General features: G+C 36.9%; 1 protein-coding gene across 2 annotated transcripts in view; it reads right to left on the bottom strand.

Moving 5' to 3' along the window:
- The window catches only part of VWA8 (von Willebrand factor A domain containing 8), a 364890-nt gene that overhangs the window by 333199 nt on the left and 4704 nt on the right, over positions 1-26987 (bottom strand). For both annotated transcript variants that reach the window (XM_079902720.1, XM_079902719.1), the window contains exon 2: positions 12835-12912. Coding sequence is in view for 1 of the 2 variants with exons in the window: in XM_079902719.1 (XP_079758845.1) it covers positions 12835-12912 (78 nt within the window). In the remaining variant the exon portion in view is untranslated. The remainder of the gene's footprint in view (positions 1-12834; positions 12913-26987) is intronic.

Raw genomic sequence — 26987 nt, 5'->3', positions numbered from 1 at the left:
GAAAACTGGACAGCTACATATAAAAGAATGAAATTAGAACACTCCCTAACACCATACACAAAAATAAACTCAAAATGGATTAAAGACCTAAATGTAAGGCCAGAAACTATCAAACTCTTAGAGGAAAACATAGGCAGAACACTCTATGACATAAATCACAGCAAGATCCTTCTTGACCCACCTCCCAGAGAAATGGAAATAAAAACAAAAATAAACAAATGGGACCTAATGAAACTTCAAAGCTTTTGCACAGCAAAGGAAACCATAAACAAGACCAAAAGACAACCCTCAGAATGGGAGAAAATATTTGCAAATGAAGCAACTGACAAAGGATTAATCTCCAAAATATACAAGCAGCTCATGCAGCTCAGTATCAAAAAACAAACAACCCAATCCAAAATGGGCAGAAGACTAAATAGACATCTCTCCAAAGAAGATATACAGACTGCCAACAAACACATGAAAAGATGCTCAACATCACTAATCGTTAGAAAAATGCAATTCAAAACTACAATGAAGTATCATCTCACACTGGTCAGAATGGCCATCATCAAGAAATGTTGAAACAATAAATGCCAGAGAGGGTGTAGAGAAAGGGGAATCATCTTGCAATGTTGGTGGGAATGTAAATTGATACAGTCAGTATGGAGAACAGTATGGATGTTCCTTAAAAAACTAAAAATAGAACTACCATATGACCCAGCAATCCCACTACTGGGCATATAACCTGAGAAAACCATAACTCAAAACAAGTCATGTGCCACAATGTTCATTGCAGCACTATTTACAATAGCCAGGACATGGAAGCAACCTAAGTGTCCATCGACAGATGAATGGAAAAAGAAGATGTGGCACATATATACAATGGAATATTACTCAGCCATAAAAAGAAACGAAATTGAGTTATTTGTAGTGACATGGATGGACCTAGAATCTGTCATACAGAGTGAAGTGCGTCAGAAAGAGAAAAACAAATACCATATGCTAACATATATATGGAATCTAAAAAAACAACAACAAAAAATAGTTCTGAAGAACCTAGGGGCAGGACAGGAATAAAGACACAGACATAGAGAATGGACCTGAGGACACGGGGAGGGGGAAGGGTAAGCTGGGATGAAGTGAGAGAGTAACATTGACATATATACACTACCAAATGTAAAACAGATAGCTAGTGGGAAGCAGCTGCATAGCACCGGGAGATCAGCTCGGTGCTTTGTGACTACCTAGAGGTGTGGAATAAGGAGGGTGGGAGGGAGACCCAAGAGGGCGTGATATAGGGATATATATATGCATATAGCTGATTTACTTTGATATATAGCAAAAACTAACACAATATTGTAAAGCAATTATACTCTAATAAAGACGTTAAAATAAATAAATATAAACTAGTGATGTTTTCTTAGTATCCCAAGGGGCAACATAATACAATGGAAAGAAAAAGCCTCTGAAGCCAAACAGACCTAGTTGTGATTTCTCATCCTGTCCTTTATCAGTGTCCTTGGACAAGTATTCTGAATCTCCCGGGCCTAAGTTTTCTTATTTTCAAGAGAGCAGTAATAATACTTACTGAGTACAGTTATTGGGAGGATTAAAGGTAAAGCACCTTGTCCAGTCCCTCAGATAGTGAGAACTAGGTGTGGAAGGATATTAAAAGCCCATCCTCACCTGCACCGTCCTCTACCTGGTGTGCACCCTGGACAGCAGGCTGCAAGGTATGGATTCAGTGGTCATGAATGAGCTTCTGGGTTTACTCAAATTACCTCCTGCACCTAGAGACCACCCGGAAAAAATAAGGGAGAAAGGAACCTACCTAACTAGTACAGCCTGTGTGAGGTGCTTTCCCAAGACATTACATTTTATTCACCAGAGTCATCCTATAAGATTGCTCAGAAGAATGTGAACCCAGGCTCGTCACACTCCCTGCATGCATTACCATCTCAAGAGAGATTTCAAAAGAATCACAACTAATCTCACTGCAAGTGCACGCTCATTTACTAAACTGACCTATCTACCGTGTATCACTCTCTACTAGGATATAATAGACATCAAGGGGAAAAACAGGGGAGCAAGGGGCATAATACAATATGTTTAGAATCAAAGTCCTCATTATTTACCACATGTGCTAACTGAACTAAGAAATTAAATCATTCACACAGTTACATTTATTCAGGATCTTCTATATGCTTAGCGCCAAGAACACGAAGATAAGTACAATAAGATCCTTTGAAGGTGTCAAAGGAAAAAAATGCATATATATAAAGCCTTAGCTTATATAAGCCATTCATCTATAAAGTGGGCTGACGGGACTGATCTAATACAGATAGCTGTAATCGAAATTAAATGAGAAGTATAACAATGGCCAGTATAGTCCTGAGCATAGAAAAGGTATTCAGTTTTCCTTAAAATTGGAAAAATACTTCAATATACATTAAATAAATCAGAGCATATACATATACATTAAGTATCAAGCTATACAGTTTTTGTGTAGAGGTGTTAGAATAAGAGTATTTATGCAAATTTTCTTGTATTTGCATAGGGAAACACAGGAAGAGGAGGAAATACTTCCCAATTCATTCTATGAGATCGGTGTTACCCAAATACCAAAATATGACAAAGACATCATTCAGTCCACCACAGTTATGGACTGAATGTTTGTGTTCCTCCAAAATTCATATGTTGAAATCCTAACTGCCAATATGATAGTATTCGCAGGTGGGGTCTTTGGGAGGCCATTAGGACATGAAGATAAAAGCTAGACAAAAATAGAACACATGTTGTATTATTACATTTACATAAAATTCTAGAAAATCCAAATAAATCTACAAAGTAGATCAGTGATTCCCAAAAAAGGGAGGAACCAGGGGGCATTATAAAGGGGCACAAGTAAACTTTTCAGAGTGATGAGTTTGATTACTATCTTGATTTTAGTGATGTTTCATGATTACATACATATGTCAAAATTTATGGAGTCGTACATTAAATATGTACAATTTGTTGTATGTAAATTACACTTAGTAACACTATTTTTTAAAAGATTAGAATTAAAATGTTAACAGTGCTTATAATTAGGCTTACAAATGATTTGCATTTTATCCTTTGTTTCAGTGTTTCCCAAGTTTTTGTATTGATGTTTTGTTTTTGTGATAGGAACAGTTATATTTCTTTTGAAAAACCATATTGCAAAGTAATCATAGCCATACTGGAAGTAGAAAATAATTGTGATACACAGAGAAAGTAGCAATTTGATGGGTGACATATATTAGAATATTTTGACTAATCAATAGATCACAATTTAATACCCCAAATTCAATTTGCAATTCAGCCTCTTAAAATGCTTATCCATAAACTATTGCTAAATTGTGATAATTTACAAAAGACAACTTTGTTGATCTTAATGTAGCTAGTCATATTCATGACAAAACAACAATAATCAAAAACATAAAATGAGATCAAGGAATGACCTTCAGTTATGAACACATCTCAGAAGAAGCAAGAATTTTTAGATCCTGTCAAATTCTTTAAACACAAAGCATTAACTTTTTATTTGTATGAGTCAGTTCACAGAAAAAGCAGTTATAATGGATGTATTCTCTAATTTAATAAAGTTTCACGTTAAACATGGGAGTTTAATAGCTTTTTTAAAGTTACAGTCTAATATATACTTACTATAACAAAGAAAAAAATCTGAAAAATTAAATGATCCCTTTCATTTCCAACCCCACTCCTAACCCAATGCCCCAGAAAGAAGTCAAAGAGCCTGGAGCTCGGCCTTCCACACTTTTCTCTGTGTACAGGGAGACATATAATACACCTGCAAAGGGTGTTCCAAGTTTGTTTGTTTTTTAAAACAAAAACAAAAATTGTATCATACTTTATATACTACTCTGCAGTCTTCCATTTTTGCTTAACAACATCATATGGACACCCTCTAGGTCCACAGATATAAATCTAATTTATTCTTTTTTAACAGCTGCAGAAGTTTCCATAATATATCTGTAAAACAATTTATTCAACTATTCCTCTACTGACACACTCAGATTGCTTCTAGTTTTTGTCACTATCAAAAACAACAAAATGCTTCAATATATATTGTGTACAAATATCTTTTTTATGTGCTGATTTTTCCCTTAATGGACAGAACCTAATAAAGAAACTGCTACATCCAGAAGGTATTTTATTTTAATAGCTATTACCATATTACTTTCCAAAGAAGTCAAATGAACTCACACTTCCACAGCAATGTACCAAATGCCATTTCCCTGCGACCTTGTAGGTACTGGACATTATATAATACCTTTTAATTTTGGCCCAGATGATGTATGAATATTGCTATCTTATTGTATAATTTGCATCTTTCTAACTACTAAGCAGGGTTAGAACATATGTACATATGCACATATTGGCCATCTGGATTTCCTGTCCTGTGGTATGCCTATTTAAACCCTTTGCCTATTTTCTACTGGATCATATGATGTTTCTCATCAATTTATATGCTATATTTGTAAATAAAGGGTATTAAACCTCTGCCTATCATATATGTTATACATGCATTGAAAATGTGATTTTTAAGTTAGGGGTTTAGTACTTGAATTCATTTAAACAATGTCATTAATGGTGGTTAAATTGCCAGGTAAATACAAAGAAGCCTACTACCTAGCTCAAAAACTGTACATCTGCAATGAAAGTTGCAGAAAGCAACAACAGTCATTAAATAGAAAATAAAAAGCAAAAAAAACACATCAATAAACTTTAAGTCATCTTCAGTATGGTACCTGGGAGAAAGAAAATTAAAGAAAAACTAGGCACTGAATAAACACTGCTATAGAGACCCCAGAGGAAACCTCAGGGCATGTTCAGGAGCTTTAAACGTTGGTGGGACTCTTCCTTTTGAGGACTCCATGCTTAAAAATATATCTAAAGGAATCTCAAATGAAATCCTTTTCCAAAGTACATGTAATGAGAGGCAATTCATTAGGACACTAGTAAAATTAAGGCAAGTCTTAAGGATTGGAGGCTTTGCTTCTCAGATTGTTTTGCAAGCACTGACGATTAAGTAAGGGAATCTGAGGTAACACCTCCCTGGAGGCCTTTTGTGTAACCTCTATCACAAATTTATTAAAACTGACAAGTAGCTGCAATGATTGTTCCACATTATCTACCCTGACACAAAAATGACATAGCTTTTCCATGCTATTCTGTCATTTATAACATTGATGAATTTCTCAAACCTCTTAAAATCATTTACAAACTAAAGACAAAGGTTCTTTCCCCCCTAAAAAAACTCTCATTCTGTTAATTATGCCCAAACTCGCCATTTTAAGAGCACAATGCTGTAATTCTTGCAGTAAATCTTTATGGGCCCTAAGAGTTCAGTGTGTCCAGTAAACCTTAAATGACCTCACATATAATTGGTTCACTGACTGCAACAAGAAGATTATGTAAGGAAGCAGAAATATAATTCTGAGGTCAGGTTTAAAGTCATCTCTTGAAAACTTGCTACCTTGGAGCACCACTTCATAAGTCAAACCTTGGAAGAAATACCAGCTTTGATACAATATCGTTTAACTTCAAGCACAAAAACATGAAGGAACCCCTTTTCAACAGCTGCCAATTTCAACTAAGCCTTGAGGTTTGGTTTTCATACAAAAAGGCAAAAAAGCTTCAATTATCCACTTCAACACTTGCAGGTAAGAGACTAGGGACTAAGATGATAAGTGGAAGTTATAATGGTCAAGGCAGGCGGTAACAAGACCTAGATAATAAAAAACTAAAGAACAGTCCAACTCTTATGTCTATTATATGCCAGGCACTGGGCTAGATACTGGAGCTAAAAAGATGTCCTGCTGTGCCCAATGCTGTGAAGACAGAAACAGTTCAAATGAGAAGCTGACAACTGACTACAAAATATAAGCATTCATTATCTCAATCAAATGGTCAGTGAATTAAATTTTACTTTGATGAGATAATACTGCTTTTGTGTGGCTTTTAGTTGAATTTTAGACTTCTACTTAAGAATACCTCGAGTCTATAGCTTCTGCCAGTTAGCAGGATTTCTACCATTCCATTAAATAGATGCTAAATATGAATATCAGGGATCATAGTTCAACACTGTGACTTTTATTTCTTCATTAGTAAAATACAACAGTGATGTTCAATGCTCTAAATAATAACTTTAATTAAGATAGAGATAAAATAAAACTGCCATGCTTCAACTATTTCAATATTTTTCAGTAATCCTTCACACTTTTAAATTCCAAAAGAGTTTTCCAACATCGCAGGACTTATTCTAAAGAAAGCCGCCAGAGACACTGTGGCAGACTATAAAAGAAAAATCAAACAGAAGTCAGGAAATCTGGGTTTTGCTACTAATTAATTAGTCTTCTGACCTCTTTCTTGTGATCCTACTTTCCCGGCTATAAAATGAGTTGCAGAGAGGATAATAATTGCTAAAGTTCCTTTCCTTAACAAAAGTCTATCATTTTATGTTGCATTTCAAAATATTAAATATCCAAGAGGCAAAAAGCTAAAATGAAGCATAAATACAGGAAGGAAAGTAATAGGGTATCAAACTTCAACAAAACATCATTTCCAAAATATTTTAACATATTTTAAAAAATAACTCTTAGGGAGAAAAAATCCACCAAAGTTCTCTCATGGCCAAAACCCATAATCCCTAATCAGTCATGTAATAGCAAGAATGAAGCCAAAGAACTGTAATTTCCCCAATCTGGTAACAGTCCCTGAGAGAGGGAGAAAACGTTCAAAGAACTGTATTTGAACATAATACAGTAAACAGATGCATAAAAACATGTTATATTATGCAATACAATATATCTGTCTAATCAATGTGTAGCAACCAACACCTAATACTTATGTGAATATGTGAGATTTTGGTTGAATTAGCTGGGCCACTTTTCCTATTTCAAGTTAACTAACGCCCAACAGTCTTTTTCTTACAAATGGCACAGTTGCTCGTAAGAAAGACTAGCAGAGGCAATATAACAATTTACTGTTGGGTAAAACATATGCTATCATCCTCTTGATATATGGTAGGAACAATGATGAATGGATAGCAGGCACAAACCATCCAACTGATTTCAGTATAAACTCTCTTCTGATATATTTCAAAGGGTAAGCTACTAATAACGAAACACAAAAGAAAACTTTTGATTACATAAGAGATGCATGCAAACAATAATAAAAATTGAAAGTATGTAAACCAGAAAATGTTGAGGGCTTTTCTTTGTTTTTCTGGGGGGTTTTCGTGACAATTTATGGGAGTTTTGCTATATTTAGGAACAGATACCTTTTACACTCTGGGACTTGGTCTGAGCCAGCCACTGTATTGTCCCTCAGTCATTTGCAAAGTATGAGAGTACATTCATTCAAAGCACATGCTTGTAAGTTTTTAAATTGATATTACTGCTAGGATCCCTTGAATTCTTGAAACTAGTACAGACAGTCTTGTTAATTCTCTCACTGAATAAGAAGATCCTCAAAATGAGTAAGTATCTGTGGTTATGACAAAGTACTTCAGCAGACCCCAGACAAGAGACTATGGCATCTTAGCTGTTAAAAGAAGGGATGGGTAGTGCTATCCCTTGTTGATAGCTATCAGGCAATGACCATGCTTCAGGTCTAGGTGAGACTGAAAAGGCCAACATTCTTTTCACACTGTAAACATGTTAAGTTTGATCTTCTTAAACTGAAGTATTTGAAGAGCCTACCAACATTGGTGATCTGCAAACAACCTAACTGAGAGCAAATTCAAAATTAAATCTAGCTGAAATATATTCCAGATTCATTTTTTAGGGATAAGACTGACTGAAGATGACTGTTTTTAGCATATCTCTTAAGCAGAATCACAGCAGCCTTTAGTAATCCCCGTACTCAATAGTGTCACAGGCATGCGATAATGGAAGATGAAAAGGAACAAGAATCAGGAGACTGGGGAAATGGTTGTATCTGGAACTCATATGTATTCAGCACTTTGTGCCAGGCACTATCATATATATTTCACATATGCTATTTGATTTAATCCTTACAATGTATCAGTGAGGTTAAAATGATCATCCCCATATAGTCAAGGAGACTCAGAACAGTTATATGACTACGGAAATTGACACATCTGAAAAGAAAGAAGGAAGGAGGGAAGGAGAGAAGGGAAGAAGGGAGGAAGAGAGAGAGAGAGAGGAAGGAAGGAAGGAAGGAAGGGAGGGAGGGAGGAAGGGAGGGAGGAAGAGAGGGAGAAAGAAAGGGAGGGAGGGAGGAAGGAAGGAAGGAAATTCATACATCTAGAAAGTAGTACAGTCAAAATTTTAAACATAATTTCCCCCCACCAAGTAGTTGTTTCCCTACAGAACTCAAACTATACGGCACTTTTCTTATTGTCTATCAAGAGCAGATATTATTCTTCACATCTGAAGTTTATTATAAAAATTAGCTACATTCATAATGAGAAAAGACCCAGAAATCAGGAAAAATGAGTGGTTTTTTTTTCAATTATCACGTACCTATGACATGTAAGATGTTATAGATCTATTTTGTTAATTTTTCTCTAGACAAGTATAACAACTTGTTAAAGAATTAAGCCATTAGTCTCACCCCTAGAAAAGAAAACCTGTCTATTAAAATAATATGATTAGGCATAACCATTAAATAATGAACATCAAAAATAAATATTCCTGACTCCCACTTCTAGTTAGCATGGTGAGAACTGCAAGAGAATTTCACTTCCAACATAACAACCAGGACAAACCAGTTAATCTACAAAAATCACAGTTTCTTAAAATCCATCATACAGCTAAGGATACAAAGAAATCTAAATGAACTAGATTATAGAAAGTAATGAGCCCTTTCAAGGAGAGAAGAGACCCACAGCTAACTTTCATCCCTGGTAGAATGGCAAGAGGAGGAAGAATCTGCCACAGATGTGTCAGGGTAAACAAGTTGAACTTTTAACAAACCTATAACGGCCATACATGGGCTGGCATGATGAGAAGTCCCAGCAACAGAGAAAATCTGCACCTACCACCAATTCTTTCCCATTCACATATTCAAGCATGAGAGATGAAAAATAAAAAGGAAAACTAGGGACTTCCCTGGCAGTCTGGTAGTTAAGACACCATGCTTTCACTGCAGTGGGCATGGGTTCCACCCCCAGTGGAGGAACTAAGATTCTGCATGCGGGGCAGCATGGCCAAAAAATTAGAAAAAAAAAGGAAAACCAAATGGACATGGTAGAAATGAAATATATTAACCAAAATGAATGAATCATCAGATGGGACTAAGACAACATACGAAACAGAAGAGAGAATCAATTAACTTAGTTATGGACAAGAAGTTGATGACAAAACTGATGACAGTTATTAACCCATAGATTCAAGAAGCTTAGAGAAACACAACAAAGATAAATTCAAAGTAAACTGTACCTTGGTACATCAAGCCAAACTTCTGGTGAAAAATAAAAAATAAAAAAAGAATCTTAAATGCAGATACAGAAAACAGACAAATTACAAACAGGCAAAAACAAAAATTATAGCTAACTTTTTATTAGAAACAATAGAAACCATAAGACAATAAAATGATGTCTTTAAAGTACTAAAAGAAAAAAAATGGCATTCCATATCCAACAATAACAAAAATAATGCTTTGAAAATGAAAGCAAAATAAACACAATTTAAGACAGACAACAGATGAGAGAATGCATATCTAGCAAACATACTAAAAGAAATGCTAAAAGAAACTCTTCTTGCTAAAGGGAAATGCTTTCAGATGATGTATGCCTGAATCTGCAGAAAGGAATAAAAAGCAGTATAAAGCATTAAAATATGAATAAATATTAAAAGCTTCTAAAACTATCTTCATTTTATATCTATATATTTATTTTATTTAAAACTCTATTATTGCTTAAAGCAAAAATAACTATAAATATCACTGTTTTAGCAAAAATGACAATAAATATCATAGTGTTTTAGCATATATGGAATTAAAATATATGTTGACAATAGTACAAAGGGTATGTGATGTAAATGAAAGTATAGTATATATAGCTCAACAAATATCAGGTAGGAAAACTCATACAGACCACGTTCAGACACGTCATAGTCAAATTATCAAAAGACAAAGACAAAGAGAAAGTATCTTGATAGCAGAAAGAAAGGTGATTCATCATGTAGAGGGGATCCTTAGTAAAATTAATAACTTCTCATCAGAAACTATGGAGGCCAGAGGCAGTAAGATGACATATTCAAAGTGCAGAAAAGAAAAAACTGTCAACCAAGAATTCTTCAAACAATAAAGGTGAAATTAAGAAATTTTCAGACAAATAAAAACTGAGAATTCATCTCTAGCAGATCTGCCCTATAAAAAATACTAAAGAGTGTCCTTCTTTCAGGCCGAAATAAAAGCACACTAGACAGTAACTAAAATCCACACAATAGCATGCCAGTAAAGGTAACTGGAATATATGTAAATGTAAAAAATATATGTAAATGTAAAAACAATATAAACATATTTTTGTTTGTAACTCTTTTCTTCTATCTGATTTAAAAGACAATTTCATAAAATGATAATTATAAAATTGTGTCACTAGATTTTTAATATACAAAGCTATAATTTGTATGACAATAATAGTACAAAGAAAGTAGAAGGGAACAGAGCTATACTGGAACAAAGTTTTTATATACTATTGAAATTAAGTTAGTATTAATATGAACAAGTTTGTTTTAAGTTAAACTGTTAATTATAACCCCTAGAGTTACCACTAAGAAAATAACTCAGGGGACTTCCCTGGCGGTCCAGTGGTTAAGACGCTGCACTTCCACTGCAGGGGGCATGGGTTCAATTCCTGGTCGGGGAACTAAGATCCTGCATGAGCGTGGCATGGCCAAAAAAAAAAAAAAAAAGCCAACAGAAAAAACCTCAAAAAAAATACAGTAAAAGAAAAGTGGGACAGAGTGGAGAGGACAGATCGCAGAGCCATTTAGGAGGTAGAGTCAATGGAAATTTGTATTGGATGAAAGTGAGATATTCTCCCTCAAGGAGCGCATTGTCTACTGAAAGAATCTGAAGAGTGAACAAAAAAATATTTTATATTGTGCCCAATGACTGGAACATAGAACAGGGGAAGTACAGTGACAGGAGATGAGGCTGAGACTAGATCATTAAAGGTAAGGATTGACCTTTGTTCCTAAGGTATTAGAGTGCTTTAAGGAATTTTGAGAAAAGAATTGACATGATTTTGAGCAAAGAAGTGATTGTGAGTCATTAGAGAAATTCAAATCAAAACAATAATGAGATACCACTGCATACCCATGAAGATGGCTACAATAAAAAGGACAGACAGTAATAAGTGTTGAAGATATCGAGAAACTGGAACCCTCATACATTGCTTGTGGGAATGTAAAATGGTACAGCCTCTTTAGAAAACAGTTTGATAATTCCTGGAAATGTTAAACAGAGTTACCATATAACCTAGCAATTCTACTCCTAGGCACATATCCAAGAAAACTGAAAACATATGTCTGTATAAAAACTTGTATATGAACATTTATAGCAACATTATTCATAATATCCCCAAACCGATGAATGAATAAACAAAAAGTGGTATATCCATACAACTGAACACTACTCAGCCATAAAAAGAAATGAAGCATTGATACGTGCTACAACATGAATGAACCTTGAAAACATTATAAGTGAAATAAGCCAAACACAAAGGCCACATATTATCCCATTTATATGAAATGTTAAGAATAGGCAAATCCAAAGAAACAGAAAGTATATTAATGATTGTCAAAGGCTAGAGGGGCAGCAGGGGGAAGAGGAGGAGGAGGAAACCGGGAGTGACTGTTAATGAGTGTGAGGTTTCTTTTTGACTTGATGAAAAATGGTCTAAAGTTAGATAGTGGCACGGTTACACAACTCTGTGAATACGCTAAAAACCACTGAGTTGTACACTTTAAAAAGGTGAATTTTATGGTATATGAATTGTATTTCAATAGAGCTGTTATAAAACAAAAACCATGATGAGTGACTATTTCACACCTTGTAGAATGAGTAAAATCTAAAAGACTAGAAATACCAAGGATGGCAAGGTTGGCAAGGATGTGGAACACTGCTGTTGGTCAAAGGGTAAAAGAGTACAACTACTTTGGAGAACTTTTTGGCAGTGTTTAGTAAAGTTAAACAGGCATCCACCCTATGACACATCAACTCCTAGTTATTTATTTAAGATAAGTGAAAACTTATGACTACAAGACCTCTACAGGAATGTTCACAGTACCTTTTTCATAAAAGTCCAAAAATGGAAACCATCCAACTGTCCATCAACAAAAGAACAAATAAATTATGGTATATTTATACAATGGAATATTACTCAGCAGTTAAAAGCAAGCTGATTGGTACAGGAATATGGATGAATCTCAAAATTATTCTCGGTGGAAAGAAACCAAATACACACACACAAAAAAAACTATACTATATGATTCTATTTATAGAAAGCTGAAGAACGAATTAGATTAGCAAAACTAATCTACCATCGTAGAAAATAGAACAGTGGCTTCCAGAGCAGGAGAGCAGCAGAGCAGGGAAGGGGGCACAAGAGAACATTCAGAGGTGATGAAAGCAATCTTGGTGGTTATACACATGTATAAAATTGTCAAAATTAATCAAAAGGAATACTTAAGATCTGTGCATTGTATTAAGTATAAAGTTTATTTCAGTTGAAGCAGAAACAGCAATATGTGGAAAAATAAATATTTTACTGAAATATTCATGGATGAAGTGAAACAAAGTGATAAATTCATAAAATAAATGATTAGTTCTTACAGTAGTTCTGTGGCACAAGTTCCGGGCTCTTAGGCGTTTTCAACTTGTAAGATACATCTCCAATATTAACTGTGTCACCTAAAAAGAGAATACAGAAACACAACCATTAAAAGAGACAAGAAAACAACACACTATGGCTTTTGCAACAGTGATTCTCCTGACCTACAGAGCGGGATGTGTGTACCACAGATCTGTCTGTGTTGGGCATCCATAGAAACACCTGTCTATGTCAGGCACTGTGTTGTACAACTAGTATCCATAGTATAAGTTATATAGATAAAGAAGAAGTGTCGGTGAAATTCACTTTTTGAATGCTATTTTAGCAAAACAGGTGAAATACTATAAAATATATTAACCAGCTCTATTTTCTCATTAATAGCAATACTGATAAAGTCAACAATACAGAAGGATGCATTTTTGTTTAAGATCGTCCAAAGCACCCATAAGGTGCTATCTTTAACATGTATTGGCAACCTTTTTACATCTTTATAGGTTCTTATTTTTACGACATACAAATTCAAGTTCTCTAGCAACATAACTTCCAAATTCAACATTTCTAGGTACATGAAAAGAGCAAAGCCCCAGTGGCATATATGCCAAGAATTCCTACATGAAACAAGCAAAACAGAGCAAAAGCTCTCAGTCACTTCTACATGGTTCTAAGTTTTTAAAGTAACATTAATTTCTGGTTGATCTTCTAAAGTGCAGGAGTAAACCAAACAATCTCTGCTTTGCTCTCTCCAACAGCAAAATAGACATATTGATCCCATCTGCAACTGGAACTTCACTTGCAAAGGGCTCGAAAACACTTAGAAAAAGTAGCTGTGTAAAACACATCTTTCAACACTGCCAGTTTTGAGCTAGTGAGGTATCCTGGAGAACAAGGCCTTAAATCATGGTACTAACAACAGCCAACACTTGCTGAATGATTACTATCTTCTAAGTCCTTTACACATTCCCCAAATATGTGAGACAGAGACTTTATAAATGAGGAAATTTGTAAATCTATGGAAAAAAAAGTTTTTATAGATGAAGAAATATATTACAGGTATGTGGTAAATTAAGAGATAAGTAGAAACATTGTGCAAAACACAGGTATAATTTCTAATACAGAATACACGTACATTTAGAGTGTGAATCAAAGGAATTTTCCTCTGAATTAGTCTAGACATCAGCTAATACTTACTGAGTACCAGCTATTTGGCAAATACTATTATAGACATATTTACTTATGTTATTTCATTTAATCTTGACTCTAAGTAACCCATGGTTCCTGTGAGCTATTTCACAGAACTACTGTAACAGAAAGTCCATCTCAAACTAGGTTAGTATGAGGACATTGGGGTTTTTGTTACAGCGGTTCTATGAAATACCTCACAGGAAACGTGAACCCATCATGAAGAGACCTAGGCTCAGAAACTAGTCCACAATATGTTAGGGAAGGCAACAGGAAGCACAGTCAAAGTCACACCCCAGGATACACTCACTGAGATACCACCCCAGGCACCATTAGATCCATACTGTGGGACAACACAGTCAGAGGACAACTTTTTCCCCCATTTTATTGTGATATTTCTCAAACCTGTAGGGAAGTTGGAAAAACACTACCTTAAGATGCAAAAGTCATGATTCTTCATCCTTAAAGTCTTCAGATATATCTTCTAATAAAAAGGACACTGCCATAAATAAACTGTTCCTGCAGCTTTTGCACAACTCCCTCATGACTCGAAGTCATGGGCAGGAACATTGAACTGGCCAAGCCTATGTCATTAGCCACAGCTTGGCTGCCAGGGTACAGTTAGCAGGAAGAGTTAACCACCATGATATCTGGAGTGGAGTCAGAGCCCCGCGTCCAATCACGACTCACTCCACAGGGATTCCACCTCTCTCTCTCTCTCTCTCCTTGCCCTCTCACCTCGTCTCTTTTCCTCCTACCTCATTATGACTCAAGTCTTCTTCGCCTTTTCTTCCTCTCCTCCTCAACTTCCGATCACTGGGTGAGGAGGCCCGGTTCTAGCCTCTTTTCTTTTCTATCTATAACCCCTCCTTGATGAGCTCATCTAGCCTTATGCCCTTAAGTGCAACAATATGCTGCTTGCTCCCAAATTTATATCTCTAATCCAGACCACAGAACTCGAAGCATGGATACCAACAGACTCTGAGGCGCCTAATAGTCGGCTTCAAGTTGACATATTCAAAACTGAACTTCTGGGCTTCCCTGGTGGCGCAGTGTTTGCGAGTCTGCCCGCCGATGCAGGGGACATGGGTTCATGCCCCGGTCCGGGAAGATCCCACATGTCGCGGAGCGGCTGGGCCCGTGAGCCATGGCCGCTGAGCCTGCGCGTCCGGAGCCCTGTGCTCCGCAACGGGAGAGGCCACAACAATTAGAGGCCCGCGTACAGCAAAAAAAAAAACAAAACTGAACTTCTGAACTGTGTGTGTTCCACCCACGGTATTCCCCAATTCTACTAACGGCAACTTAATCCTTCCAGCTTCTCAAACCAGAAATCTTGCAGCCATTCTTAACTTTTCTCTCCCACCCATCAGAAAATTGTAGTGACTCTGTCATTAATATATATGTAGTATTACCCACTTCTCTCTACCTCCTCTACCACCACAATGCTGACCCAAGCCAGGTAGGGGTTTACTACTTAAATTTATTTTCTCATTTAAACAGCATTACCTCTCACTCCCTTACAGATCTCCTGTCTCAACCCTGGCACCCTACAGTTAATTCTCAACAGAGCAGCCACAGTGATCATAAGAAAATAGGAATCCAGTAATGCCAGTCCTCTGCTCAACCCCCATCTTTGCAGTGGCCTAAAAGGCTATTTCTGATCTGGCACCCCATTTCCCTTCTGAGCTCATCTCCTACTAGTGTCCTCCTCACTTATTCTACTCCAGCCACGTGGGTCTCTTCGCTACTCCTTGAGCATGTCAGACATATACTCATTTCAGGCTTTTGCACTGGATTTTCCTACTAACTGAAATGCTTTTCCTAAATATATCCATTATCCATCAGGAGCCCAGCAAGAAACTGGTAGTCCATTCAAAATGAATAACTGAGGAGAGAATAATAAAGGAACCATTTATGAAGGTATGGGCAGAGTTTGGGAAAACCAGCAAGGACGGTGCAGTACCCTGGGACTAGCAATAACAGAAAGCCATTGCCACCACTGACACAAGCCTGAAGGGGCCAGGGGAGAGCAAGGAGAGAGAGTGAGTGTATTTAGAATAACTCCTGAAAGGAGCTGTGACCCTTTGTGGGGGAAGACAGCAAACCTAAGGTGGTGACTGGCAAAGAGGGAGCTGGGGAATAAACATGAAGCAAAAACTGACAGAACTGAAAGGAGGAAGAGGAAAATTCAAAATCATATATGCATATTTTACTATATCTCTCTCAGTAAGTGACGGAAGAGCAGAAAAAAAAAAGAAGGATATAGAAGTAAAAACAATCAGTTCTTGGCCTTTTGGCTAAGACCAAGTATACAAGTAAAGATCTGAAAACCTTATTAACCACTTAACCTAAATGACCTTTGTAGAACACTACACCCAACAATGGTAGAATGCATATTCTTTTTAAATGCACATGAAATATTCATCAAACTAGATCTTTGGCTGCACCATAATGCAAGTCTTAATAAATTTCAAAGGACTAAAATCATACAAAGTATGCTTTCTGACCAAAATGGAATTCAACTAGAACTTAGCACCAAATAGATAACTGGCAAATCTCTAAACATTTGGAAATCAAGAAACAGGCTTCCAAAAAACCCAAAGAAGAAATCACAATGGAAACTGGACTCATTAAGAAACAGGGCAGTGATCAATTAGCCATTTGTAGGCAAAGAGGAAAAAGACATTCATAGGGGTTAGACATTTGCCCTCCCTGCCTCAAATGCTCATGTTCTTGGCCATCTGCGGTTACCATGCTACACTTGACTAGTCATCTAATCCACACCCATAGCCCACATCTGACCTCTGTACAATGAAAGTCTTCTATGTCTACTTTGGCTCAGATCTCTCTCCCGAGTTCAATACCTCTCAGTAGCCTGTTGGACACTATGGCATTCCAAAGGCACCTCAAATTTAACATGAGAAACACGGAACTCTGTATTCTCTGTGTGTGTTGTCCAACCAGCTCTACCTCTTGTATTCTTATCTCAGGAACCGATGCTTTATTCCCTGACCTAGAAGCCCTTCCACATCTCTCACACTTTTCCTTCACACAAGTACTCCTCAGATATCTTCATCTCCCCACTGAATCTACCCTAACTTTCCCTTTTGCACCATCTCCACCTCACTCAAGAACTGATCGCTCCATTCCTGTCCTTCTGCACAGTATCTGGCTCATCCTTCTGTAATAGCATTTCTCACACTGTACAACTATTGATTATGGCTCCTTTATATTACGAGTCTTTAAATTAGGGTACACAAGGACTTTCCAAGGGGATAGAGCATAACAGTCTGAAGGGGATCCGTTTTCAGATCTTCACTTCCATGTGTTCTTCCCTAACATTGACCTGACTGAGAATGGCCCTACAGGCTCTCCATCCCCACGGGTCTTTTCAGGAGCCCTTCTCTCACTTAGTTTACTACTACAGTGAACGGTGCGTTGCTCCAGGGAACCAAACAAAGGGGCATATTTAATTATGGCTGAGGAGAAGCCTGCTTTCGGAAGTATTCAAATCAACATAAACCTGCCTAGGAATACTCTTTCCGTCTCATATAGCTCTACTAAAAGTGAAGAGTAGCTTTAGAACTGACCAGAGTAGTTTGGCCTGTGTTGGCCTGTGTCAGATACAGTATATTGCAGAGTGAGGAAGTGTGAGTGAGTATTGTCAAATAATCCAAGATGGGAGAGCTCAGAGAGCAAAGCAAAGAAAGCTTCGAAAACTGGCTTTTCACAACCTTAAAGGTAAGCTACTTTTTCAGCTTTTCTCAATTCTTATCTTGAGAACATGCTATTCATAGAAAAAAAAAAAAGGCACCTCTGAACATCTGAAGCAGTACACATTATTAATGCTGATTCATTTTAATGTAACTGAAATAGGTTTCAGCACTACCAAATTTTTCACAATACACTGGATAAAAAGAACAGAGAAAACTTTTAAATGTTTCCAATCAGATGTGTATCTTTCATAAAGGTAGACAAAAAGTTATTCTCAAACATCATCATAAAATATTCATTCCAATATAGTCATTCCTCATCTTATAAAATGTTATTTTCTAACTCTTATAATGAAAAGGTTATATACTAGCTTCTGAACCAAATAGTGTTCTGTTCCACTAAATACAAAGTCAAAGATTGATCATGAGGTCTAAAGAAACGGATGAATTTATTACTGATTGTTATACATGATTTCTATTTAATTGTTCTCTAAGGCCCATAAACAAAGTTCATTGCACATTTAATAAAAAAAACATGGGCTTCCCTGGTGGCGCAGTGGTTGAGAGTCCGCCTGCCGATACAGGGGATATGGGTTCGTGCCCCGGTCCGGGAAGATCCCACGTGCCGCGGAGCGGCTGGGCCCGTGAGCCATGGCCGCCGAGCTTGCGCGTCCGGAGCCTGTGCTCCGCAAGGGGAAAGGCCACAGCAGTGAGAGGCCCGTGTACGAAAAAAAAAAAAAAAAAAACATGACTTCTGCCACAGTCCTCTTTACATAAATAATTTTAACCATATTATATTACTTTACTATACATTAAAGAGCAAAACTATATTATCATATATTATGAAATAAACAACTTAAATATGTAACCACGAGATTCCTTTATTCTTGGTTTTACTGCCTTTAGTAATCTAGCCTTCAAAATGTGTCCCATTTATTTTTCAGTGGTTTTTATAACATTTCTTAAAATATACATGAACACATTTATTTGAATTGAAAGGGAAAAATACTTTTTCTGTCAGAAAGTCTAATTTGGCTGATCAGATTGACAGGACAGACTACCTTTGTTAATTATGAAAACTAAGAATTTGACAGAAAGTATTTAAACATGTGATAAAGTAAAAGCGTTTTCTCCAAAAAATATTGTGCTGGCAAAGGTATGTCGAATGAAAGTTTTATTTTAACAACTCTTTCTGAGTACATTAGAATAAAAAAGCAGCCTCTACGTGAGAAAATAACCATAGCCATTTGATAAATTTTCGTGAAGCCTTTTCAGTGCACTTCCCAGATATTCAGGCAGAATGATTCTATTGGCTGGGTCAGTGACTTTACTTGCAAGTCAAGTGGTTTCCAATTCTTTGCCATGAACAAAATGAAAAGGCTATAATCAAGTTGCCAGTTTATAGATCATTAAAAATATCATTTCTGATAATAAATCAACATATTTTTGACTTAGAAAGTCTGCAAAAAATTGAGTGATATTGCTATATCAAAATTCTTTATATTTCAGCAATAAAACTAGGGAATATTCATTACAGTAATTTATAGTCAACTGGAAAAAAGTGCTACTCATGTTATTAATAGGTATGTTTCCACAAAATTTTAGTTTCTAAGAAAATTTGAAACATATTGATTTCTTTTGAACAACTGTGCTCTAATAATTATAATGATAGAAACATTTTAACATTTAGACATTTTTCATTGCAGAAAAATATGATAAAGATAAAACTTTCAAGAATAAGAATATATTAAGATAAAATTATGAGTAAGTGTAATTGCAATACAAATCAAGGAAATAAAGAAATAACATACACTTTCTGACAGTTAAGGATGAGCTTTTTATCTATTTTCAAAAAGAGGTGGTAGCTAACAATCACTAGGATATTCTGATTCCATTTGTGAACCAACACTGCCTGCCATATCAGTAAACAAAGGACATTGCAGCCATCGAGCCACCACGTTACAGCCACCCCGAAGGTGAGCCCTGAGGGAGCTCAGGATGGAAACAAAATGCCCTCCCGGACAGTGCACCCTGAGGAGACTTGGGATAAGAAAGCACAGGGTACTGGCCCTAAATATCTAAGTGCATTTCAAAGGAATGATTTCAATGAGCCCAGACTTTGTATCTTCTCATACATAGAAAAGCGCTAAATTCCTTAACTTGAGATATCTGATTTTCTTTAATTAACAGTAATCTTTTGATGTTCCAACTACCTGGTCTTTATTGAAAAAACTCCTATATATCCTGGTTCCCCCCTTGCCTCTTCGATGAAGCAGTCCCGGGTTATCTGAGATCCTGTGTTCCAGGCTTGAAGTCTTCAAACTGTCCACCGAATTAAACATAACTCAACTTCTAGGTTGTACATTTTTTTCAGTCGACAGTTTTGGCAACCAATTACGAAGGGACCCAGAGCACACTTCTCTCCTTTGCCTAAACTCTACAAGGATCCAGAACCTTGATACCAGAAGAGGCCTCTTGTGCCCATCCGCCTCCTCAGAGTCCAGACAAATCTGGGTCTCCCCTGGCTCTAGGATCTCCTGTTAACAGCTGATGATCCTCAGTTTCATTTGGCGGTATCTAACAGGTACCTGGCTTCCCAACTGAAAGACATTAGGGAGTGACCCCCCTAATCTAAAGCTATTAGGGTAACAGGGAAGAGCCAAATCTGACTATATGTTGAATCTATTGCTTTTACTTTAACCTTTGCTTTCCACTGCTTTTGTTCACTAAAAGGATGCTGTCTATACGCAATGGACTGCCTCAGGGAACCCTGCCCCTCTGCCGGAATGTTAAACCCAAAGTGCCTTTGTACATCCTGACCCTGTCCACCTGCGGATGGCTGCAAGAAGGAAGAAATTAACACATCCCCTCCCCAAGGCTGGCCATTCCAGGGGACAGCTGCAAATCTTATGGCCTTTTTACATTATTTCCTCGTCTCCTCCCCCTCTCTGTTGTATAAAATAAACTGGCATCCAAACCCCGATAAGATGGTTTTTCGGAGACATTAGTCTGCCATCTTCTCGGTCTGCCGGCTTTCTGAATAAAGTCGTTATTCCTTGCCTCAACACCTGTCTCCGATTTATTGGCCTGTCATGCAGCGAGCAGAGTGAGCTTGGACTCAGTAACATTAGGGGAGCCTGGCTGAAAAACACTGGGAGACCCCCCTAATTGGAAGACATTAGGGGAACCTGGGATTTGCTCAGTAAAGGAAACCAAGAAGTCTGGGCTGAGAGGTTGGGGAGGAGGCTGACCTGACATCTTTAAAGGGGCATCAGAAAGCCAACCTCCAACTAATACGCCAGCCAGATCACACTTGCAAGTACCTAAATTATACTAAAAGAGATCTCAACCTTAAATGGCCAAGTTGGGCTAATTTGTGTGTGTGTGTGTGTGTGTGTGTGTGTGTGTGTGCGTGCGTGTGTGTGTATGCAGTTAAGTTAAAAAGTTTGACAAAATATCTTCTCAGAATTCTGACCTTAAACAAAAGCCTTGTAGAGGGAACTGGCATTTCTCTTCCCGTGTCTTTGAGATGTCCATCAAATTTAAACATGTAATTAAAGCTAATTGAAATAATAACGTAAACATTTCAGTATACAGTAGGAAAGTAGAATGTGTGTTTTTCTGTAAAGAAGATATTAGAAATGGAATTGCATTTTATTAAGGGAAAAGAAAGTAAGCTTATCTTAGAGCTGGTTCTTTCTGGATGGAAAAAAATAAGGGACAAACTAATATGGATACAGAAAGTAATGGAAGGTTTGTGGATGGTCAGGATTGGCTAGGTTTAGATTAAAGTTAATTAAGTAAGTGAATTTTGTTGTTAAAAGTAAGCTGGTGCAAGACTAGATTTAATTTTCTCTCTCCAAATTCTTGATGGTTTATTGCAACCAGATTACAACTAGTTACACTAATCATTGTTTTAATTTGTTCTTTGTTTCTAAACTGTTTATGCTTTGTGTCTTCCTGCTGCACTATGACTGCCAACGTTACCAGCTCTATTACCTACATCCTGTCTATTTTATAAGATTCTTGTCTCTTACATTACCCAATGTGTAACCAGGCCTCCAACAAAATTGATAATGGCTAAACATCTTGAGGAATTAGATCACATTTATAACTCTACATAGAATAATTGTAATAGTGTAATTCTAGGTATGTGAAGAAGCAACAAGAGAAAATATCTCCTGGATCATAACAGACTAGTAAGACAGAGGATCCAGAGAATTTTAAATTATCAACAGGGCCTAATCCAGAAAGTAGCACCTGGAGCTGCACATCAACAAGAATCTTTGCCTGACCTAGGAATGAGAATTCCTAGCAACATGGGAAAAAACTGGTCATGAAACGTCTTCCAAACATTGGTCAAATTTGGGCCAGAGAGACCGTGAACTAAAATACTGGCTGCCACAATTTGTATGGAAACACAAAAGACCCCGAATAGCCAAAGCAATCTTGAGAATGAAAAACGGAGTTGGAGGAATCAGGCTCCCTGACTTCAGACTATTCTGCAAAGCTACAGTAATCAAGACAGTATGGTACTGGCACAAAAACAGAAAGATAGATCAATGGAAAAGGATAGAAAGCCCAAAGATAAACCCATACACATATGGTCACCTTATCTTTGATAAAGGAGGCAGGAATGTACAGTGGAGAAAGGACAGCCTCTTCAATAAGTGGTGCTGGGAAAACTGAACAGGTACATGTAAAAGTATGAGATTAGATCACTCCCTAACACCATACACAAAAATAAGCTCAAAATGGATTAAAGACCTAAATGTAAGGCCAGAAACTATCAAACTCTTAGAGGAAAACATAGGCAGAACACTCTATGACATAAATCACAGCAAGATCCTTTTTGACCCACCTCCTAGAGAAATGGAAATAAAAACAAAAATAAACAAATGGGACCTAATGAAACTTCAAAGCTTTTGCACAGCAAAGGAAACCATAAACAAGACCAAAAGACAACCCTCAGAATGGGAAAAAATATTTGCAAATGAAGCAACTGACAAAGGATTAATTTCCAAAATTAAGTGGTTTCCAATTCTTTGCCATGAACAAAATGAAAAGGCTATAATCAAGTTGCCAGTTTATAGATCATTAAAAATATCATTTCTGATAATAAATCAACATATTTTTGACTTAGAAAGTCTGTGGAAGCAGCTCTCTTGTAAACTGTGGAAGCAGTTTACAAGCAGCTCATGCAGCTCAATAACAAAAAAACAAACAACCCGATCCAAAAATGAGCAGAAGATCTAAATAGACATTTCTCCAAAGAAGATATACAGACTGTCAACAAACACATGAAAGAATGCTCAACATCATTAATCATTAGAGAAATGCAAATCAAAACAACAATGAGATATCATCTCACACCAGTCAGAATGGCCATCATCAAAAAATCTAGAAACAATAAATGCTGGAGAGGGTGTGGAGAAAAGGGGACACTCTTGCACTGTTGGTGGGACTGTGAATTGATTCAGCCACTATGGAGAACAGTATGGAGGTTCCTTAAAAATCTACAAATAGAACTACCATATGACCCAGCAATCCCACTACTGGGCATATACCCTGAGAAAACCAAAATTCAAAAAGAGTCATGTACCAAAATGTTCATTGTAGCTCTATTTACAATAGCCCGGAGATGGAAACAACCTAAGTGCCCATCATCAGATGAATGGATAAAGAAGAGGTGGCACATATATACAATGGAATATTACTCAGCCATAAAAAGAAACGAAATTGAGCTATTTGTAATGAGGTGGATGGACCTAGAGTCTGTCATACAGAGTGAATAAGTCAGAAAGAGAAAGACAAATACCGTATGCTAACACATATATATATGGAATTTAAGGAAAAAAATGTCATGAAGAACCTAGGGGTAAGACAGGAATAAAGACACAGACCTACAGGAGAACGGACTTGAGGATATGGGGAGGGGGAAGGGTGAGCTGTGACAGGGCGAGAGAGAGGCATGGACATATATACACTAACAAACTGTAAGGTAGATAGCTAGTGGGAAGCAGCTGCATGGCACAGGGATATCGGCTCGGTGCTTTGTGACCGCCTGGAGGGGTGGGATAGGGAGGGTGGGAGGGAGGGAGATGCAAGAGGGAAGAGATATGGGAACATATGTATATGTATAACTGATTCACTTTGTTATAAAGCAGAAACTAACACACCATTGTAAAGCAATTATACCCCAATAAAGATGTTAAAAAAAATAAAATAAAATACTGGCTGCCATATTAATAAACAAAGGATGTTGCAGCCATCAAGCCACCACATTACAGTCACCCCTAAGGTGAGCCCTGAGGGAGCTCAGGATGGAAACAAAATGCCACCCCTGACAGTGCACCCTGAGGAGACTTGGGATTAGAAAGCACAGGATACTGGCCCCAAATACCTGAGAGGCATATCAAAGGAATGATTTCAATGAACCCAGACTTTGCACATTCCCATACACAGAAAAGCGCTAAACCAGATAAATCTGGTTTTCTTTAATTAACAGTAATCTTTTGATGTTCCAACTACCTGGTCTTTATTGCAAAATCTCCCACATATCCTGGCTCCCACCCCCACCCTTGCCTCTTTGGAGCAGTCTCTCAGAGTTATCTGAGATGATGTGTCCTGGGCTTGAAGTCCTCAGAAAGTTCACCAAATAAAACATAACTCTCTCAACTTATAGGTTGTGCATTTTTTTCAGATGACACATTTAAAAGATACATTTTAAAGAGTATTGTAACAATTTTTGTGTCAAATGTCAATATTTACAACAGAGACAACATGCTCTTCAACTATTCATACTTATTAGGGAAATTTCTAGATATCAACCTAAAAATGTATAAAGGGATATATATTTGCAAAACCCTTTTAGGATATAAGTGAGAAAAATGTTTTAAGACCACTGTTCAGTCCATAAGACTATAGCATTTTGTTGGTCAAGTCTATGTTTTAATCACCTTTGTATTCCCAGTGCCAAAAATAATACCTCAAACCAAGCAGGTATTCAATAGTGAATATATGAATGAATGATTCCAGTTTCTAATTAGATATTGTTTTCTTAATTAAGTATTGTTTTAAGCCCTGGTTCACTTTAATTAGATACTGTTTTCTTAATTAAGTATTGTTTCAACCCCCTGTTTTCTGTATTCTTTGAGAATAGCCCATCTTCCAACATGCTCAGAAATCAAGTTTTTAAAAAAAAAAAAAAACTGAACCAAAAATGTAAAATAAAGAGAAAAGAAATCAAGTCATTTATTTGTAAAGGATTCATATAAGTGAAATAGTGTAAGTATTAATCTAAAGGAGAATGGCAATACTTATACAACAGGTAATACAATTTAGGCAAAAGAAACTAACGTATGCCTCTCTTCAAATAAACCAAATAAATACTTTGGTCAAGTGCAATCATTTTTTAAAAAGATTTTAGTTAATAATATAAGATACTCATAATGGAAATTGTTAGAATAACTAAGAATGAGTTAACAAAAAGTACAAATTGTTATAGAGTAAGCTGCTTAACATTTAATTACATTTATTGTTACAAATAATGCAAAAAAGCAAGCACACATAACTCATAACGGATTAACCTAAATCCGTGTACAGTACACAAACTGTCACATAACTACTACTACTACCAATAAATTATGTATTTTATTCAAGCATGGAAAATATGGACTTGAAAATTAAAAACCCGGAAAAGAATCGAAGAGTTTCCAAACGAAATCAAATTTAAGGCCATTTTTAAAGTAACAAGGCTTGATTTTATCACTTGCAATGATCTTAAGTTAAAGGGATTTCCCAAAAGTCTACAGGCAAATAATTTCTATATTCAAGATAAAAATTAATATCTTTTACATAACACTCTTGTACAAACCTGTTCGGACATTAGTCACTTGATTTTTTTTTTTTTTTTTTTTTTTTGCGGTATGCGGGCCTCTCACTGCTGTGGCCTCTCCCGCTGCGGAGCACAGGCTCCGGACGCGCAGGCTCAGTGGCCATGGCTCACGGGCCCAGCCACTCCGCGGCATGTAGGATCCTCCGAGACCGGGGCACGAACCCGTGTCCCCTGCATCGGCAGGCGGATTCTCAACCACTGTGCCACCAGGGAAGCCCTACTCACTTGATTTTTAGTGGACAGCTGTTTTGTTTTACATGCCCAATATTCTTTCCTCTTTTGACAACAGAATCCCTCTCTCCAGTGAGGAACCCACCCAATTTGGTTTAGGTAGTTTATACCACTCCTCCCAACCTTTACCCCTGCATCCAACTGCCCAGAAATGAGTACCCTGCACAAGCCCTGCCAGAACATTCCACTCTCTGACCACAGTGGTTGTTTTAGAGATGGGCCTGTGATCCAAGCTTGGCCAATAAGATTTCTCGCCAGGATTTTTCAGAGCTCACAGGAAAAGATGTTCTCTCTTCTTCTCACATTGTGAACTGTAAGGAGAGTCAAAGTCTGGGGCTGTCAATAAGGCTGTCACTGCTACCAGCTGAAGAAAGCCTGCCAGACATTGAAACCAATACTGCAAAAAGTAGATCCAATAAAGGAAGAGTGGAGAGTGGGGGAACCATGGGGAAAGACAGAGAGAGCCCAAGCCCTACAGATGTTCTAATATCCTGCATCTAGTCCAGTCTGAAGCCATTGGACCTTCCACCTATGTGAACCAATCATATGCCTTTCTGTGCACATTTCTGTCACTTAAAACCTAATGACTGCTGACTAACACAACAATTTTTGTAAGGTAAAGGCAGGCAAAGCAAGTGTAGCTATCCCTATTTTACAAAGAAGATACATACTCAGAGTGGAATATATAACATTTTGACCCTGAGGATATTCTGAAAACAAACATTTTAATCAGAATAATACTAGCGTTCATAAATTTTCATCAAAGTTAACTTTCGAGCAAAATTAAGCCAAAAGAACTCCTTGATCAATTTTTATAGAGCACATTTTTATTTTTCTTTTATTTAAAGAATTATTTTATAGTGAGGATTTATCAATCACTTTTTTTGTCCATATAGAATTTCACCAATTATATCTTCTGCAACTCTGTTTTCCTTTGTGGCCATCAGCGTGGACTGAATACCAAAAAGATTTTGCTCTTTCTTCAACGTTTAATCAATAACAAATTTTTTAGTATATAGCTTTGTCAGAGTTTTATTTTGTATTGATAGTTTCTAATAAGACTTTAAATTTTTTATATGATTAATAATTTTTATTTAGTTCTTGGCTAACCCAGGAGAAATATGGGTATTTTCCT

This window comes from Stenella coeruleoalba, assembly GCF_951394435.1.
Source record: "Stenella coeruleoalba genome assembly, chromosome: 18".
Lineage (NCBI taxonomy): Eukaryota > Metazoa > Chordata > Mammalia > Artiodactyla > Delphinidae > Stenella > Stenella coeruleoalba.
The sequence above is the reverse complement of the archived record's forward strand: the minus strand, read 5'-3'. Positions and strand labels throughout refer to the sequence as shown.